The 18,524-nt window shown below is 42.1% G+C and overlaps 1 protein-coding gene across 1 annotated transcript in view; it reads left to right on the top strand.

Annotated features, from left to right (window-relative positions):
• LOC108787573 (RAF proto-oncogene serine/threonine-protein kinase-like) overlaps nucleotides 1–18,524 on the top strand; it is a gene marked incomplete at its 3' end in the record, with an annotated part of 88,954 nt that overhangs the window by 53,452 nt on the left and 16,978 nt on the right. Inside the window, exons 2-3 of the mRNA XM_018557166.1 lie at nucleotides 3,742–3,962; nucleotides 17,768–17,880. Coding sequence (XP_018412668.1) covers nucleotides 3,756–3,962; nucleotides 17,768–17,880 — 320 coding nt within the window. The remainder of the gene's footprint in view (nucleotides 1–3,741; nucleotides 3,963–17,767; nucleotides 17,881–18,524) is intronic.

The following is an 18,524-nucleotide window of genomic DNA, read 5'->3' as shown; positions in this document are numbered from 1 at the left end:
CCCCCCCTTCCCAATCCTGCTGTAGGGACTTACCTTAAATTATGTTTCTTAATCTGATCTTCTTTCCTGTCCTTTTCAGCTGTCCCTCCAGCGCTGACTCCTTTTGTCCTCCTTTTCTCATGTTGCTCCACAGACTTAACTTGTGTCTCTCCTCGTCTCCCGGCCTAACATCTGAAGGGCGCATGCGTCCGCCCCAAGATCCTTTGCGGCCGCCCGAGACTCTTCAGATGTTTGGACGGGAGCGCGTGGCGAAAACACAGGTTAGTATTAACTCTTCTTTGTTTTAAATGTTTTTGGATATATCTACATCTTGCTAGCAGTAGATATAAGCAAAAACATGCGAGGGTTTAATAACCCTTGAATCCTTGCAGCGCAGGAGTAGCCCCACTACAAGGGTTAATAGAAAAGTTACCTGGAGTTCTGCTTTAAATTAGGAACCTCGGTGCTGCGAGGCAGGGGTGCTAAGCGCTGAGCCATTGCACTGCATAATCTTAACACAGGTACACCTTAAAGGAGAACTATCTGCCGATCTGCCAGCGGTGACTGGCGGAACGGACGGGGGAGGGGGCGGGTACCGCTTGCTCTGCCTCTAGATAGGCAGAGCCAGCTGTCACTCACGCAGCTGGGCGGATCCCGTCATCTACGTCGGGATCCGCTCCGGCGTCTCAGTATACCGCGAGCTGTAATGATGTAATGATTAAAAATATTATTTTTGTTGTTTTGACTACATTTTACAAGTATTCAATAGTATACAATAAAAAAAAGCATCATTTTGGGGTTTGGCTTTTTTTGGCAGCACGCAGGGTTTTACTGCCCTTCAGATGATTAGCAATTTTGAAAATTTGGCAACAAAAATTCAGACTTTTAAAGCTGCAACCAGAATTCTGTGTCCTCCATTGGGAAATTCCCCCTCAACTCCCAGGGACAACTGTAAAATTGAAGTTTTCTCTTTCCTTTCTGTCCTGGTGACAAAGGTCTCTAGAACAAGCTGCTTTGTTCACTCTCGAAGCCTGCCGTTGTCCTGCCATGAAGGGTCCTTGTAGAAATGTTATTTGTTAACTTAAATCAGAAAGGAAAATCTGGAGAATGTGAATGGAGTGTCAGAGCAGCGACTTCATATCAGAGTTTGGTTTAGGGAACTCTGACAAGCTGACTTGGCATAAAGCACTGTACATAGCAACGTGTGCAAAATGACATCACCTTTCATCTGAAATTTTTTCTTTCCACCGTTCTTGGCTGCTGTAGAAAGAATTGGACATCTTGTTAATGTTGTTTTAGTGTCTATAAAAGTGTTGTCACTCTCGGTGTGTAATTATTTCCTTTTCACACAGAGTTATGGCTTGTGCAGGATTTGGAGAAGGTTGGGTTCAGTTTAGCATGTCACCGTAACGTTGGTGCACTGTGAATGTCGATGCTGCGGATAAATTCCATAAACCAGTAGGATACATTTTATTATGCCCATTAGTCCTGAAATCCCTTTTTTTTTTTTTTTTTTTTCATTACATTTTCTTTTTGGGTTTTATTTTTTTATGGGGGGCGGGGGGGATAGAACTTTTGCTTTGTTTTTGTTTATTTCTCGACTGGGAAAAATCCATCATCTTCCTTTTCTGGTGTCACCTGGGACAGGAAGTGCGTGCACTTGTTTTTTACCCCAAACTTGGGGAGTCTAAGAAGCTCCGTCAGTCAATTCCCCTCTCCATGTTACTGGTGCCTGCTAAGATAGGAAGCGAGTTAATATGTCCTGACTGGCAACCAGTTCGAACCTTAAAGCAGCACTATGGGCAAACGTGTTCTTAACCCTTGCAGTGGGGCTACCTCTGCACTGCAAGGGTTAGGTGCTAAAAAAAAAAGGTATAGTCACCTGATCCGTGGAGCTGGCTTACTCTTAAGGTGCCCATACACCTTGCGATTATCGTACGATAATCATGGGAAATCCCACGATTGTACGATAATCGCAAGGTGTATGGAAGGCGTGCGACCGTTTCTACTGTACGGTGGCACGTCTTTTGTCTAACGAGCATGTTTCAAAACCCGTCGAGAATCGTACGATTCTCGGCTGGTTTGTGGCATGCTCGGGAGACAAATGGCGAACGGGCCAGTGTGCGCGAGCTTTTAATTAGCTTACAACAACCACCACAAGACAAGTCTTGCGATGGTTGTAAGGTGCATGGGCACCTTTTGAGAGCTCCTTAATTCTCCAAAAGCAGAGCTGTAGTTTGATGGCCCCTGATGTACTGTTGCAGGTATCAAGGGTCCTGCAGCCTCTTCCACTCTGCTGTGGATGTATGTGAAAATCACACAACATGCAATAGAGTGAAGTGACATATTAGTTGTAAATGGTAGCCTCACTGTAAAAATATAGAAAATACCCTTTAATGGCTTGAGGGCCCAGTCACACTATATCCAGTGGTTCGAGCCCGAAATGCATTGGATCACATAGATCAAGCTGGGCCGCGTTTTGGGTTGGAGAGGGCGTGGCAGTGCCATACATGTCAATGGCACGGCAGACACGTCCCCCCTCCGCAGTGCGATCAGCCGCACCAGAACGCGAGGTACAGGAATACCCTCAGTTACCGTGCAGTGAGATCTGAAAAAATAGTGTATGCAGTGTGAAGGGGCCACACATCGATTTTTGAAAATATTTTTGCATTCACATTTCTTTAGTTTGAGGTGCCTCATACATTTAAAAGGTGCCGCGACAAAGTAGGTTGAGAAATGCTGACCTAGATAATGGGGAGATCTCTTAAGCAAAAACATTTTCTACATTCTGGTTAATAGAGCACAAAATAATATAAAAAAATACAGTTGATGAGGTAACAATATCCTTCTGGTGAACCTGACTTAGCCTAAAAAGTGTCTAAGGTTACGAGTGCTGGAGCAATCTCACTTTGTGGTGCCTGAAAGAAACGGTGTTAGTATTGAAATCAATGACTTTGTCTCTGTGGAGCACATTGATGTCTTGGCTCTACTCCATAGAAGTCATGATTTACATACACTGCACTGATGACCTGTGTCTCTGTGGAGCACATTGATGTCTTAGCTCTACTCCATAGAAGTCATGATTTCCATACACTGCACTAATGACCTGTGTCTCTGTGGAGCACATTGATGTCTTGGCTCTACTCCATAGAAGTCATCAGTGCAGTGTATGGAATCATGACTTCTATGGAGTAGAGCTAAGACATCAATGTGCTCCACAGAGACACAGGTCATCAGTGCAGTGTATGGAATCATGACTTTGTCTCTGTGGAGCACATTGATGTCTTAGCTCCACTCCATAGAAGTCATGATTTCCATACACTGCACTGATGGCCAAATCACCTGAAAAAGCGGTATGCAGTTATAAATGGCTCCATAATATTAGGCTACACTTTCACTATACACCAGCAGTTGTGGATGTGCATCTGGCTGATGGGGCAAAAAGCAGTGATTTTGCATGACTCTGACCACTGTCCTGAAATGAGGACTAGGCCTCTTTATTTTGGAATATATGATAGAATGAGACATGTGACTTGCTAACTGTGCTGTGCACTGATTAGAGCTTTTTGGTTGCTTTAATCCCTTTTCACCATAACCTGTATGGTTTAGTCCAGGCTGTGAAAAGAGCTTAGGCCCTGTTTAAAGCCTGGCTCTATGACTCATGTGGGGGACACAAGGATTGATATGAATGCTAATATAAGAAACTGATGCCTGCACTTTAGTGTTTTTTTTAAATTAATCTTTCTCTAAAATGTATTTCAGGTTATTGATTATCAATGGAGCATATTCAAGGCGCGTGGATGAAGATCAGCAATGGATTTGGGTTAAAGGACTCTGTATTTGATGGACCTAGCTGTATGTCCCCAACTATTGCTCAGCAGTTTGGTTATCAGAGGCGGGCATCTGATGATGGCAGGCTGGGTGACGCTTCAAAAGCAAGCAATACTATTCGTGTCTACCTACCCAATAAGCAGAGGACAGTGGTATGTACAACATTTAGTATTTTTGTTCTTTTCTCTCTTTCTGTTGCACTTTTATTCTTTTTCTCTTTTTTTTAATGTCTAAGTTTTTAGTTTGTGATCTGTTAAATGTAGCTTATTTGATTCATACCTTGTGCTATTTTACATTCGGTGTTCATTAAATCGTACTAAGCCGCTTGGCATTTGGATAATTACAACTGTGTCCAATTGATTGTTTCCTCTGTAATGCAGCATTTTTGTACACCAGTGCCCTCTCATATTTAAGACCAAGGTCTGTACATATCAATCTTGTATTATAGTTTTAAGTGGTAAAGTTATTTCAAACTTTGCTGTGTAATATTAAACTAGGATTTTTTTTTTCTGCAATAAAGCCAAACTCTTGCTTTTTTAATACAGTGGGAAAGGGTACCTACGTCAGTGTTTTATTGCTAATTGGAAGATGGATGGATGGGTGGGTGGTGGTGGTCAGACCTCAAATCTGTTTTGCCTTTCTACCAGGTGGGGATGTGTAGCAAGTTAACACTGCACTTGGTCATTCTCTTAAGTTGAAGGGCTACCAAGGCCACTATGAACTGATACTGAAGAAGGGAGAACAGGAGTGCCACACCAGAGTGTTTAGAATCCGTAATAACTTTCCTAAAAAAAATTTTCAAACAGAGTTTGTGAAGGGGGTTTAACACCGCGGATGTCAACTGGTTAAAGACAACACATGTCGCATAAGGGCTTGCTATGCAAGTGAACTATCAAAGGAATGGGCTTTCCTTTTTGGAGGTGTACACGGTTATTAGACAGCTTTTTATTCATTCTCGGCACTTGGTTGTTGTAGTAGAAGGGAAAGATAAGGAATTCAGGCTTTTGTAGCTGCCTGTTTGTTTTCTGGTGACCCCCTGTACCCCTCATCACTTCGCAATAAATCAAAACCTGCCAGAAGTTGTGACGCTTCATTCAAGATCAAAAACATTGTAGCTTGTGTTGGACTTGCAACAAAGAATGCTAGGTGATTATTCACCTAGGTGGGCTTCAGATTCTTAAAACATATAATATCTAATAAGTTGGAGTACCTGCAATGGCCGGGTAGAATACAAGTCAGTGACACAAACTATTTCTGCCATCCAGGCCAATACATTTGCCAGTAGGACTGGTTATCTGTGAGCCTCTGTGGGCTGCTCACTTTCCACTTAAAGGGGTTCTAAAGCCTACCGGTTTTTTGCCTATATCTACTGCTGAAAAGCAGTAGATATAGGCAAAAAGTAAAAAACAAAAACAAAACGCTTAAAAAGCGGTTTAGACTGACCTTATTATCGCTGCGCACTCCCGCAGCGAGAGTCTGGAATTGTTCGTGCGGCCGCAAGGGATCTTGGGGCGGGCGCATGCGCAGTTCGGATTTTCGGCCGGGAGACAAGCAGATGCAAGGTAAGCCTATGGACGCGTGCACCCGCATGCAGACACCGCTGGATCGGAAGTGCCTGTAAGCAGAGAGGAGTCAGCGCTGGATCGGAGAACCGCCGCACCGCGGGAGGGACAGATGAAAACATGGGGAAAGAGGAAGATCGGATTAAGAGACATCATTTAAGGTAAGTGCTGACGTTAACATGGGGGGGGGGGAACGACATTTTTTTTTATCCTTTAATGTCACTTTAAAATAGCAAAGTTCTCTTCTGACTGTACTGTAGGGCAGTGATTCTCAACCTGTGTAACCTCAGGACCCACATTTGTCCTTGGTCATGAAGTTGTGACCCAAGTCGCACTGCATTGGAACGCACGGCATTAGGGCACAACGCGTTCCGGTGTGGGCATATGACCTGTGGGTGGGAGGTGCGTTTGGGGTACCATTCAAATGAAGGGCAATGCAACACACCTCCCACACCAGAATGCACAGTAGGTGTGGTTGCATGGTACAGTGCGTTAATCGCAAGGTATTATGCGATTTAATGCACTGTACTATTGTGAACGAGCATTCAAAAACACGGACATACATACACAAAATAGCTGCTTGGCACGAGAACTGACAGTGCTGCACTAGGGGGAGGCCGAGGAACCTCTCGCCTAGAAAAGTGGAAGGCATGCGGTGACCCACTGAACACGGAGTTGCGACCCACTTTTGGATCACGACGCACCAGTTGAGAACCAAGGCTCTAGGGACATGCGTGGCTTCCACACAGGTTCTGGGTCTGGTTGATGAAATGATTGAGAGTTAATTGGCCAATTCCACGTCTCACAATTTTGCAGTGTAGCACAATTTTAACCTGTGTAGCAGGCAAATTGGCATTAATACATCTAAGATTGGCTGCCAAGAGACCAACAGATTTTAGTGGTAGGCGCAGGAATGCTGAGAGCCAACATGCCTTGTTTTCCCATCTTAGGGATTCTTCAACTCTTTAATAACAAAAAAAAAAACATTCTAAATTGCCCGGTGCTGTGACTGTCAGTGTTGTGATGAAAAGGCGTCAGTCTGCCCGCTCATGGAATAGCCAAAGTTTTATGTGCAGACACTTTTATGGAGCAAAAACACATAGACGCGGCCACTTTATCTCACTCTGAGTATATTGTAGACAGACACTAACAAAATGACTGCCAAAGGGGATTTATGGAATGTTTCTGTCCAGATTGTGTACGTTTTGTGCCCATTTTGTGATGTGCTGCATCATTCCTCATCAAGCTGTCAGTGTTCTTACATTACAGTCCCAGCTTCAGAATCTGACTAAGGAGTGTCAAGCTGTCCAGAAGGATCGCAGGAGGGCCCCAGAATAACCATACCCATCTCATCAGGGTTGAGTAGGTAGTGACAATGATAACAACCAGAAAACAGGTTTTTCTTTTTTTGCCTGAAGACTCCGTAAAGCATTGCAATTTAAACAGTACAGACAGGGAAAAACAGAGGTGGGGAATACAATATATACAAAGAAAAATTAACTTCAAGTTCAAACTCTTAATGCTTGTTTATGCTTCTGAAAGCATGTGCAGTGAACATGTTATGGCAACAAGGTCTCTTTGCAGTTACCTTTTATACTACTATTTCATACATGTCAAACTCGAACAGTTTTACTCGTTGAAGTTAATGTAATTTAATTTTTGGGGTCTGTGCTCCCTTGAGAAGGTTTTTGTAATTTTAACCCCTTCATGACTGAGGCCCTTTTTTTCATTTTTTGCACCCATGTTATATTCCACATTTTAGGCCTGAAAATTACTTAAAACCCCCCAACATTATATATTTTCTGAATGCCAAGACCCTATACAATATAATGGTGGTAGTTGCAAATTTTTATGTTGCGCAATATTAGCGCAACTCCTTATTAAACCCCAAAATTTAGTGATAAATTTAAATGCTCCAAAACACACAAAATACCCATTTTTTTAATGTAATGTAAAAGATGAGGTTACAACGAGTAAAACGATACCCAACATGCCCAGTTTACAAATTGCGAAAAACTGCAGTACCCCAAAAAGTCCACAGAAGACGCTTTAAAAGCCCCCACAGGTCATCAATTTAGAGATGCCCTAGAATTATTACTCTCCGATACCCAACATGTGAAGCCTGTTCGTCGTTTTCATACGGAGGCGCACCCGACGCGTTTTTAAGTGGCGACGCGCATGCTCGCAGGGGCGTGGGACTTTTACATTTTTTTTAATTGATTTATTTATTTTAATTTTAAAAACTTCTTTTTTTTTAACTTTTATTCTGGTGACAGGTAAGTCGCCAGAATCGCTTCTGTTGTAAAGCAGACAGTCGGCTCTAAAAGTTTAAACAGACTCCCGGCACCAAAAGTCGCCGGGAGTCTGTTTAAACAGCCCCGATGCTGGCGACGTACACGCTACGTCGTCAAGTCACGAAGGGGTTAATAAGATTTGATAATTAAACAACATGCTTTTTGCAATGTTTGTACATATAGAGGTTGTGGGTTCTGTTATTCAGGGGGACTGTTCTGTCATATAATTGGTAATGTACCATAAATTGTGTCTCCCTATTCTGGTGATCTGAGAACCTCTTTTGCTTACTCATTTGTCTTGCAGGTGAGATGTTCCTAAATACACCTAAAGGCTCCTGGTTGTCCCTAAAAGGGGCCCAGCTGTAAAAAGAACCATAAAGACTGCTTTTGAATGATTTTTTTTTTTTTTTTAACGCTAGTTTCCTGACTGATTCTTTGGCTTCAATGCTGTCTGAGTAGCTGACCTAGAACAAAGTACAGAAATGAGGCCTGACCATTATCGGACACATTTAAAGCATGTTTGTTTTGGGTCTTGGATTCACAAATACTTACAGGGTTATTCACTAAAAGGTGAAGAGTTTGGAGAAGGCCAGAGAAGTGAACAATCTAGGACTACATGGCTGAATTGGAGAATTATTTCAAATCGGCTAATTTGGCCTAGACTGTTCACTTCTCCTGCTGTCTCCAAACTCCTCACCCTTCTGTGAATAACCCTGTTAGTATATGCAAATGATTAAATACAAATACAAGCACACTAGGCACCATCTATATACAGTTATCCCTAATCTCAATAACAGACGAGATGCAAACTGACCTTGCAAGGTGCATGTGCTGGTCAGTCAGTCACAAAGATGAAGGTTCTTTCTAAGGAGAATGGTGGGACCGCCAAGTTTATGACTTTAGGTCTCTTAGAAAATACAGAGTTTGCTCTGAGGCTACAGAGCGGTAGTCCCCCAAATTTTTCATTGAGGGGTAGAGACCACAGTGGCAGCCCTAATTTCTCATGACTGATGCATCAGAAGTTCTGTATTTAAAGTCACTCTGAGTATCCGTACTGATTTAATTTGTGTTACTTCACATCACCAACCAGATTAAGGATGCCTTGGAAGTTAAGTGGGGATTTAGCAGCCATAGAGCAATGAATTTGTACAGCACGTTGTTCAGGAAGCAGACCCACTTATGGCATGTGACAAGATCGCTGTCATCTGGCTGCAATGAATTGTATGAATTTCAAGGTAAGGCAAATTAAAGGGTACCTGTGCTTTGGCCTTGCAGGGGCTAGAAGCAGGTATGCACAGTCCCCATGACATCATGGGACACTAGCAACCCTTATAGATACACCATAGCTATAATCTATCCTTCTGTTGGTAATTTGCTCTGGTTATGGTACGTTTTACAATGTGGGTTTAGCATATGTGTCAGGGATGCTCCCAATACGTAATGTGAAATAATAGTAGCTATTACTGACACACCTACTTGACACACTCGTTAGTCCACATTGTTGTACATTCTGCAAATATACATTATACAAATATAATTTTATAGTGGTTTCCTTTATGATGTCAAGAAAATGAATTTTTCCTTCATTAACCTCAGATGTGAACATGGTGAGATGTTTGCTGGAATGAGGACATGGGCACACCCATCTCAAATCTTAATCTTTCCTTTTTGTTCCCTTATGTAGTTAGAAGTTTTATTATAGTAGCTTTACAAAGGATAGTCTTGCAAAAAATGCAGCTTTAGAGAATAATCTGGGCATGATGGAAAAAATCCACAAATTTTTTGTTCTTTTATACCCTAATAGAAAATGAGCACTTAACTCTTGCAGTGTGGGGTTAGCCCCCACTGTATGGATTAAGTTTTCTACTGCCCAGAGCTCTTCTATAATGTAACAGGGCTGCTTCAGGGACTAATAGTGAGGTTTGGTTGGCAGGAGATGGCCAGCCAAGCTTAACTTTTAAGAAAAGCTAAAATTTGGGTGTGAATTCAGCCGCCTTTATCTCTTAAACATTTTGACTTCTGGTTCTTACGAAGGGTGAAATGATTGTTGTTTTTTTTAATATTCTGACTTAGCAGTTTTTTTTATTTCAGAAGGATTTGTGTCTCTGGCTAGGACAGCGCATGTCATATTTAGTTTTGATAAGGCTGAACAAATCCCCGCAGCCTGTACATCATGAAGTTCCTTTTTTTTTTCTCAACTTTTTATTCTGTTGTCTTTGGAAATTTGCATCACTAAATGCTCCTAGACTGGACTAACCAGCTTCTGAATCCTGCGTCTTGTCATTTTCTTGTTTAACGTAAACCTACAGCCACACAGGAAATTTTTTTGTAGCTTAGTCATGCTGAAAATTGCTCGCAATTGTAAAGTGTAGAAATCGATTGCTAAACAGGTGGTACAAATGGCTTTGTATTGTGTAAACATTGTGTACATGTAGAAGCAGGCAATGTGTCCAATTGTGTGCATTTGATTGCTACAACATACTACTTGTGCAGTTTACACCATAGAGATCCATTAGATTAATCCCTTTTAGATTTCCACTGTGAACGATTAATTGCTAGTGATTTTAGTGATTGAGTTACTCAAACCAATCCATGTAGCTCTAGCCTTGGACTGGCGGTACACAACAGTATGTACATAACCTAATGATGTTGGGTTGTGATGGTCAAACTTTTTAGGGGTAAAACATGGTTTCTGTAATATTATACAAGTGAAGTTGATCTTTGAATTTTGCCTGCTATTAAAGTGACATTAAAGGCTAATTTTTTTTCCCTCCCCCCCAATGCCAGTGTAGGTACTTAGCTTAAATGTCTCTTAATCCGATCTTCTTCTTTCCTGTAGTTTTCAGCCTTCTCTCCAGCGCTGGTGCGGCTCTCCAATCAGCGCTGACTCCTCTGTTCTCCTCTTCTCCCATGTCCCACGGTGTCTGTGCGGGTGCACGCTGCTCCATATACTTACCTTGCGTCTCTCCTTCTCCCGGCCGAACATCTTGCCTGCGCATGCGTCCGCCCCAAGATCCTTTGTGGCCGGCCGAGAAATTTTCAGATGTTCGGACGGGAGCACGCAGCGGAGACACAGGTAAGTATTAACCCTTAGAAATTTTTTTTATCGTTTTACATATGCTTGCTATCAGTACATATATGCAAAAACCAATGAGGGTTTAATAACCCTTTAATTTTGTTACTTGCTTCGGAAATTCAGAAGACAGATAATTTGTAAATTAGCTGCATTAGTAGTCTGTCCTTGACCTCTTTTCAGTAATTGATCACTTAGTTTAAATGTAATTTGAGTTTTAGATTCAGAAGTAGCCGAATGTAATTCTAGTTTCTGCTTCCGTACGTCACTTGATTATGTTCCTTGCAACATCCTTTGGCGTTCTTTTCGGTTCTCGGTTTAGCTTTTATTGCCTTAGTGTTACCTTTTTTTTTTTTTTTGGCTGGACATGCTATGTTATTCCCATGACACTTGAGTAATGTTTAGTTTTTCATAATCCATTACATACAGATCTGTGTGACATCTCTTTGTAATCAAATGAAGACTACTCAATTTCCTTGGGAATTCCAGTCTGTTTCATTCCTCAGATAAGACATCCGATTCATTGCTGGTTATGTTTCGGGGATTTCATCTTTTCTAAATCCCTAATCCGAGCGTGTAGGTGTGTGTACATCTAAATTTCATCTTCTGGTGCTCGTAATATTTTAAGACTACATAAAAAAGACCTGGGAATTATGGTTTAGCTCTAGGAACACTGTAAGAATCCGTATGGAAAACTTGCATAATTACATGGAATTGCTATGTTTTAATCTTGTTAAACCTCACTTGCTTTTAAACTTTATTAAATGCCTGGTGATTTTGCCCATATATGGCCTTTCAAATTTTGCCTGCTTTATTTTTACTGCAGCAGTGTTACCCTGTGCAGTGGTATCATGATGTATGCTGAACAGAAGGGTTATTGGAATCACTGCTGATCACCCTCCGCCTCCCTGCAAATCAGAACAGGACACCTATCCACCAAAGCAAGGGGGCCAAATCCTAGCATGCACTCTGCATCACTTCCTCTAAACGCAGCATCTTGGATCATTTTTCCCACTTCCGTCAGAGTGAAGACCTTTGACTAAAAAGAGGATTATAGTACCCCCATAAAGTAAAAAGAAAACATGGCTTGCATCTACAGAGGGACTGGAGGACTGATGGTCTTTGCGCAGAGATAAACCTTACGCATCACAAAACCTAAAAATGAAAATCCCCTTTATGTGATGGGGTTCCTGCATTCTGCAGGCCATGGAGCATGACCAGGTCAAATTGGCTGCAGCTTGTGAATAATACAGTGTGGTTCTAGGCATGAGAGACATGTATACAAATATTGCTGAGTATGGAGAAATCTACCAGTTTAAAACACTATAGGCAGTCAATGTCTCATCTGTCTTCAGCATGTCTTGTAGACTGTAACATTGTTCTTTTTTTTAGACCAGCACCATCCAAAACTGATGTTACCTGGGATTCTGGGTTCTACTTTAATTTTGCATATTTCTATTATGATCTCAAAGCTGTCCTTGCTTTGTTTTTATGGTTATTTTTGTTTTATAATAAACACTGCAGTAATAACTCAGTATATTTGTATCCTGTAAATACAACCAGAATAGCAATTATGAGGTCAGGTACTGATGTTGGATGACAAGACGTGGCTTGCAATCCTTATTCCAACTCATCCCAAAGGTTCAGTAGGGTTGAGGTCAGGGCTGTGTGCAAGCCTCTTGAGTTCTAGTATTCGTTGACCTTGCTTTGTGCGTCTGAACTTGGGGAGGTGTACACATACTCTTGGCCATATAGTGGGTTTCTCAGAGAGTAATAGACCTAGGGACATGTTTCCATCCATGATCATGCAAAAACCTGCCTTTATAAATTGTAAAATATCTGTAACTATGGACGCCCTCTCGTTTAGCCCTAACACAACCCAATCCTTGCCATAGTGTTTTACTGGGTTATGAAAGCAGGGATAGAGTTGGATAGCTTTTAAAAACCTAGAGACACCATTAAAAGAAATTGTGCTAAAAACAATTTAGTGCCCAGGATATTTTCTCCTCAACGAACATCCGAGCTATGTACGACTCGTACTTGCGAGCGGAGGTCCCAGGCTGTTCCACTATTTGTAATGCTACCGTGCCCCTTGCCGACGTTCGTAGTATTGTACCTCCTGTACATTACAGGAAGTTGTTAGATATGCAGATGAGTGGGTCTGGTTCGTAGTAGTGTACCTTCTGCACATTACAGGAAGTGTTAGACGTGCAGTCGAAGGATTGCCTGCCTCTTCTTCCGGCTCTGGTACTGTACATTACAGGAAGTTGTACAAACATCTGTCCAAGTTGCATATAAAGTAGTTTGTTTTTCGGCTGGCGTTACACCTAAAAAATTTACCTGTTCCAACGTACATACAAATTCAACTTAAAAACAAACCTACAGTCCCTATCTTCGTAACCCAGGGACTGCCTGTAAACCTAATGGCTCCACCGCCGAACTACAAAGGTCACCGATTTGGCACTTAACGTTTCTTCCACTTCCAGTCAGTTCATTTTTTGAGTAAAGTAGAGAATCAATAGTGGAGATTTGACTTCATGAAGTGCTACTGACCTTCCATTGATTTAGAACTCTAAAGACAGAACTATTTCATCTACCTGTGCCCTGCATGGTGCCCTTTACTTCATCTGGCTATGTATGCAAACCTGTCTGGTGCAAGTCCCATTTTATTGTTCTACAAGAAAATGGCAAGGTGGTGTGGGGAATGTTCCTGTATGGATGGTTTTGAGAAGTTTTATATTTGGCTAAAGCGTAAAGTTTTATAACCAAATATTTTATAGTTCCTTCTAGTGGCAAAAAGGGTTCGAGGATCTGTAAGATTTTTTTTATTGTTGTCTTTGTCTCCGTTGGGGAGATTTAAAGTAGTATTAAACTCTCACACTGTATTTCAATAATTCAGATCAAACAATCATACACTGATCAGCCACAACATTATGACCACTGAGAGCTAAAGTGAATAACATTGATTATCTTGTTACGGTGGCACCTGGAAGTCTGTGGGATATATTAGGAAGAAAGTGAACATTTTGTCCCTGACGCTGATGTGTTAGAAGCAGAAAAAATGGGCAAGCGTAGGGATTTGAGTGACTTTGACAAAGGCCAAATTGTGATGGCTAGATGACTGGGTCAGAGAAACTCCATAACTTCAGCTCTTGTGGGATTCCTTTGGGTCTGCAGTGGTCAAGACCTACCAAAAGTGGTCCAAGGAAGTAAAACCGGCAAACAGGGTCATGGGCGGCAAACTCTCATTGATGCACGTGGGGAGGAAAGTCGGGCCCGTGTAGTTTCGATCCAATAGAAGAGTTACTGTAGCTCAAATTGCTGAAAAGTGAATGCTGGTTCTGATCAGAAGGTGTCTGAACACAAAGTACATTGCAGTTAATTGCGTATGGAGCGGTGTATCTGCAGACATGTCAGGGTGCCCATGCCGACCTGTGTCCACCGCCAAAAATGCATACAGTGGGCAGCGGAGCATCACAACTAGACAACAGAGCAATGGAATGAAACGATCTGCTACTGGAGGCTTAGTGCCAGATATCACTGCATACCTTCAGGGGTCTAGTGGAGTGTATGCTTCAATGGGTTAGGGCTGTTTTGGTGGCAAAATGGTGGGTGGTCATGTTGTTGTGATCGGTGTACATTGCCCAGCAAGGTAATTGCCCAATCACTTAGTCATGTTTATGAACGGCTCAACATTTCTCAAATCTACTTCCCTGATCTTCCTGTCTAGTACAAGAACACAGCATAGTGTCCAGCAGCTGTCCATCTACTAACATGGAGGGAGGAGGAACAAGGAAAGAAGAGTGGCTTGCCCTCCTGTACCTGTGTGTTTTGTGAAGACACAAACAAGGGTGGCTCCATAGGACCCTGCAAGGTAAAGGAGCCACCTTAAAACAGGATATCTGGGCCAGTGCTTAGGAGACCAGCTTATTCTTCTGGAAACTAAAATGTTTAAATAGCAGCACAATCCACTGTGAGTAATTATCTTGTTTTTAAAATTATTATTATTAGCATTGATATAGCGCCGATAATTTTACGCAGTGCTTTACACAGTTCACATTCACATCAGTCGTTGCCCTCAAGGAGCTTACAATTTAAGGTCCCCATCTTGCATACAGGGCCAATTTAGAAGGGCACCAATTAACCTACCAGCATGTCTTTGGAGTGTGGGAGGAAACCGGAGTACTCGGAGCAAACCCATACAAGCGCATTGTAGACAGTGACCTGGCTGGGATTCGATCCACTGCTACAAGCAGTGCTAACCACTACACCACTGTGCTGCCCTTTGACTTTAATATCACTTTAAACTAGCCATACATGGCTAGATTTCTCTTTCAGCTCTAGGGGAGAGAAATCACTTGATTCCCCCATCCACACTAAACAGCCTTTATGGAAGAACCTCCCTTTTGGACTTTTGTTTGTTGTTTGAATACCCAAACAGTGACCACATCTGATTAGAAGCAATTGCTGTTCGACCTTATATTTTACACCCTGCTCCTGAAAAGTTTTTCGAGTTGGGTGGGGCGCACACGGCTTGAATTTCAGCGGATTCAGTAGGAATCAACCGAAATTCAAATGTATAGCTAGCATAACCCTTCCTGTCCAAGTGATGAGAAATATGTTTGGTCAAGACAGACATGGCCACAAAAGCACATAGAGCGATGAGGCGTTAGAACAACTGTCAGGTTTTGTTTTTTTTGGTTGTGCTTCTGACACCCACATATATATTTTTTTTTGTCCTTGTTTCACTGGGAGGGAAAATCTCAGCAATTAAAACTTGACAGATCATTAAAAATCTCTTCCTCACTCTATCAAAAACTGAAATAAATTGACTGACGTCGGGGTTTAATAGTCTGGTAGGTTATAGTCAGTAGCTTTGGTGTACACTTCTAAAGCGTGAATGTATATGAAACCTTAAGTTCTCCCCCAATAATTTGGACTGTTCCCAGCAGGCAGTGATGACAGAAAGATAGAAGAAGTGTTGTCAATTGCTTGCAATGTGCTCCATGCAGGCAGCTCGCTGACTTTCCAGATCCCTTGTCCAAGATAAATATTAGTGAGAGCATAGCTTGGATCCAAATAAGAAAAATACACTGGTCTACATAACTCCCATCTGACACCATTAAAAATAACAAACATTTCTGAGTAATTCCCTATAAGAACACCCTCGCTGGAATTTTCTGAAGTCAAAGCTGACACAAAATTGAGCTTTTATTTAGCATTCAGGAACATGAAAGGGCTGTTTTTACCCTGTGACCTTTTTGCCTTCCACACCGTGACTGAGCTTGACTTGTTTTTGGCAAATCAAACCGAAATAAATAAGTAAATAAGTTGGACGGTTCTGCTGCTCGTTTTGTGGTGAGCTGGATGAAAACGCTCAGTGTGTGACCACAAGTGAATACTTTTATTGAGAATGAAAATCATTACCTAAACCCTTGGAAGATCTGGTAAACCTCTTACTGTTCTAGGGTGTATACCCCAGTGTTCAGAATGTGGGGCTATTTAAAGAAGAACTCTGGGGGAAAAAATTATTAACCCTTGCAGCGGGGTAACCCTGCACTGCAACAGTTAACGGCTCATTTTTGTCTAGGGACTAAAAGAAGAAAAAGTTATACTCGAAAGTCTGAGCCGGCCGGCTATCGGAGCGCTCCTTCCAACCGGTTTTCTCCTACGCTGCCGCAATGCTATGTCACTCGGCTTCCTCACATTCAATACACGGTGTATTGGACATGATGATTCGAGTAATCTTTGTCCAGAGGCGGGAGAGAGACTCTGGAAGGACTTGTCTAACAGCCAGTCAACTCCAGGGCTTGGGTGTCAAAACGAGAACTTAACCTGTGCAGTGAGGGGGGCGGGGGGTACCCCCACTGCAGGGGTTACTAATAATTCTCCCTGGAGTGCTGATTTAAGCTTTAACATGTTTTTAACAGATGGAGATTGGGATTTAATCTACAGTTTGTTTTTAGATGATCCAAAATGTTGTGGTTTTAGTATAGATTCTAGAAGATGTCTTCAGTGTGCATGCTGACCTGGAAACAAGTGGCAATTGCAGTAAAACTTTCCAAAGGGTTTTATTTGCCAGGGTTTTATTATTCTCTGCCACTGGTACTTCTCCAGGTTGGACTGTTGGCTTTAAGGGGGAATTCCAGGTTTTAAAAAAATAAAAAATAAATGCACACTTAATGTGTATCAACTGAATAATGAAGGAATAAGCGGGGCTGCATGTGGACCAAAAACATCACTTTGGCATACTTGGGCTAGAGCTTAATTATGCTACTAAAATAACAATGTATTTTTAGAAGTAGCAGCAGCAGATCACTACACTGAGGAAACACCTGGTTCCCGATGGTGTAGGGTCACTGGACAGTAACCTTTCAGGTCAGACACTGGTGTAAATGGTTCATTGCTCTGTTAAGTGCTGCAGAATGTCAGGGCTGTATAAATATTTACAAGTGAACCCAATCAGTGATCTTCTTCCATACATTCAATCTGAGTAATCCTTACATGTAGGTCTAAAGCTGTCCATAACAGCAAAGATGGTGAATCCATCCCTCCCCCACCAGTCTGTTGTATTCTGACAGTTGCGGGTGAACCGCTGTCAGAATACCCTGATTCACTGTTTGGTCGAGATTTTTCGGACCAGCTACCTCAACAAACGTTGATTGCAGAATTTACTTTTGTCAAATGGATGTTACCGATGGGGTCAAATTTTGGTCAAGTCCTGCTGACTCTGCTGTACTTTGACCAGTATATGGCCAGTTTTGGGTGGCTCGTCAAAGGGTCACCAGAAGAATACTTCTTGAGGACTGTGGGTGTGTTTGGGAATTTCTCCACGAGCAAGGGTTCTCAAATCACGAGGGTGCCAGCACAGAGGAGTTTGGAGAACTAGTGAAATACAGCAATGGCTGGATGAAAAACTAAAGTACTGATGTATTGTATGTATCTCAAGGCGTCAATGTCAATTGTACCTTAGATTTGAAGAAGATGCTCTGTATATTCCATAACGTGTATGGTCTCACTCCTGCCAGGTGAATGTTCGAAATGGCATGACCCTTCATGACTGCCTGATGAAATCGCTAAAGGTGAGAGGACTCCAGCCAGAGTGTTGTGCAGTTTTCCGCCTTCTGCTGGACTCCAAAAGGTAAGAATCTGGTTCTTGGCTAAGTAAATGACATTATGCTTTATTTCATGCTTGTGGGCTTTTATTTCTTTCTGGAAGCCTCTAAAGAGGTCCCGATCATAACTTTCAAACACTTGTGTGGCACTTCTTTTAAGGGTCTAAGATATTGATTACCTGAAAAAGAACTCCATCTGACAATACCATCAGCTTTTCTCTCCAGGATGGGGCCATCTTTGTGAAGGGACTATCCAAGGGTAGCATCTACTCCCTGGACTGTGTCCACAAATGTCTAATGGCTAGTTCACACCAGCCCAGTTGGGCAGCTTTGCCCATCACAAAGACAAGTCAACATACCTTGCTTTATATAGGACCTGTTCACACCAAAGCACTTTGTGTGCATTACAACAACATGAGGCAGACATAATTTTTTTGCACAGCACTAGTATATGCTGTAATGCTTCAGTGCATAGAATTCACACAGAAGGGAAAAAAGTGAGCATGGTGATGTGTTAGAACGGCACATTGCAGCACGTGGCCGCACATCCGTTATGCATTGCCGTGTGGTGTAAACCTCTCCTAACAGATCTGCCCACGCTTTATCTTCTTACATTGTGACTAGCTACACGTTTAAAATGCTACAGTCTTATCACTTGAGGCAAGTGATT

The sequence above is a fragment of the Nanorana parkeri genome, unplaced genomic scaffold (genome assembly GCF_000935625.1).
Source record: "Nanorana parkeri isolate BGI_ZX_2015 unplaced genomic scaffold, ASM93562v1 scaffold270, whole genome shotgun sequence".
Classification (NCBI taxonomy): Eukaryota; Metazoa; Chordata; class Amphibia; order Anura; family Dicroglossidae; genus Nanorana; species Nanorana parkeri.
Note: the sequence above shows the minus strand (reverse complement) of the source record. Positions and strands in the feature narration are given on the sequence as shown.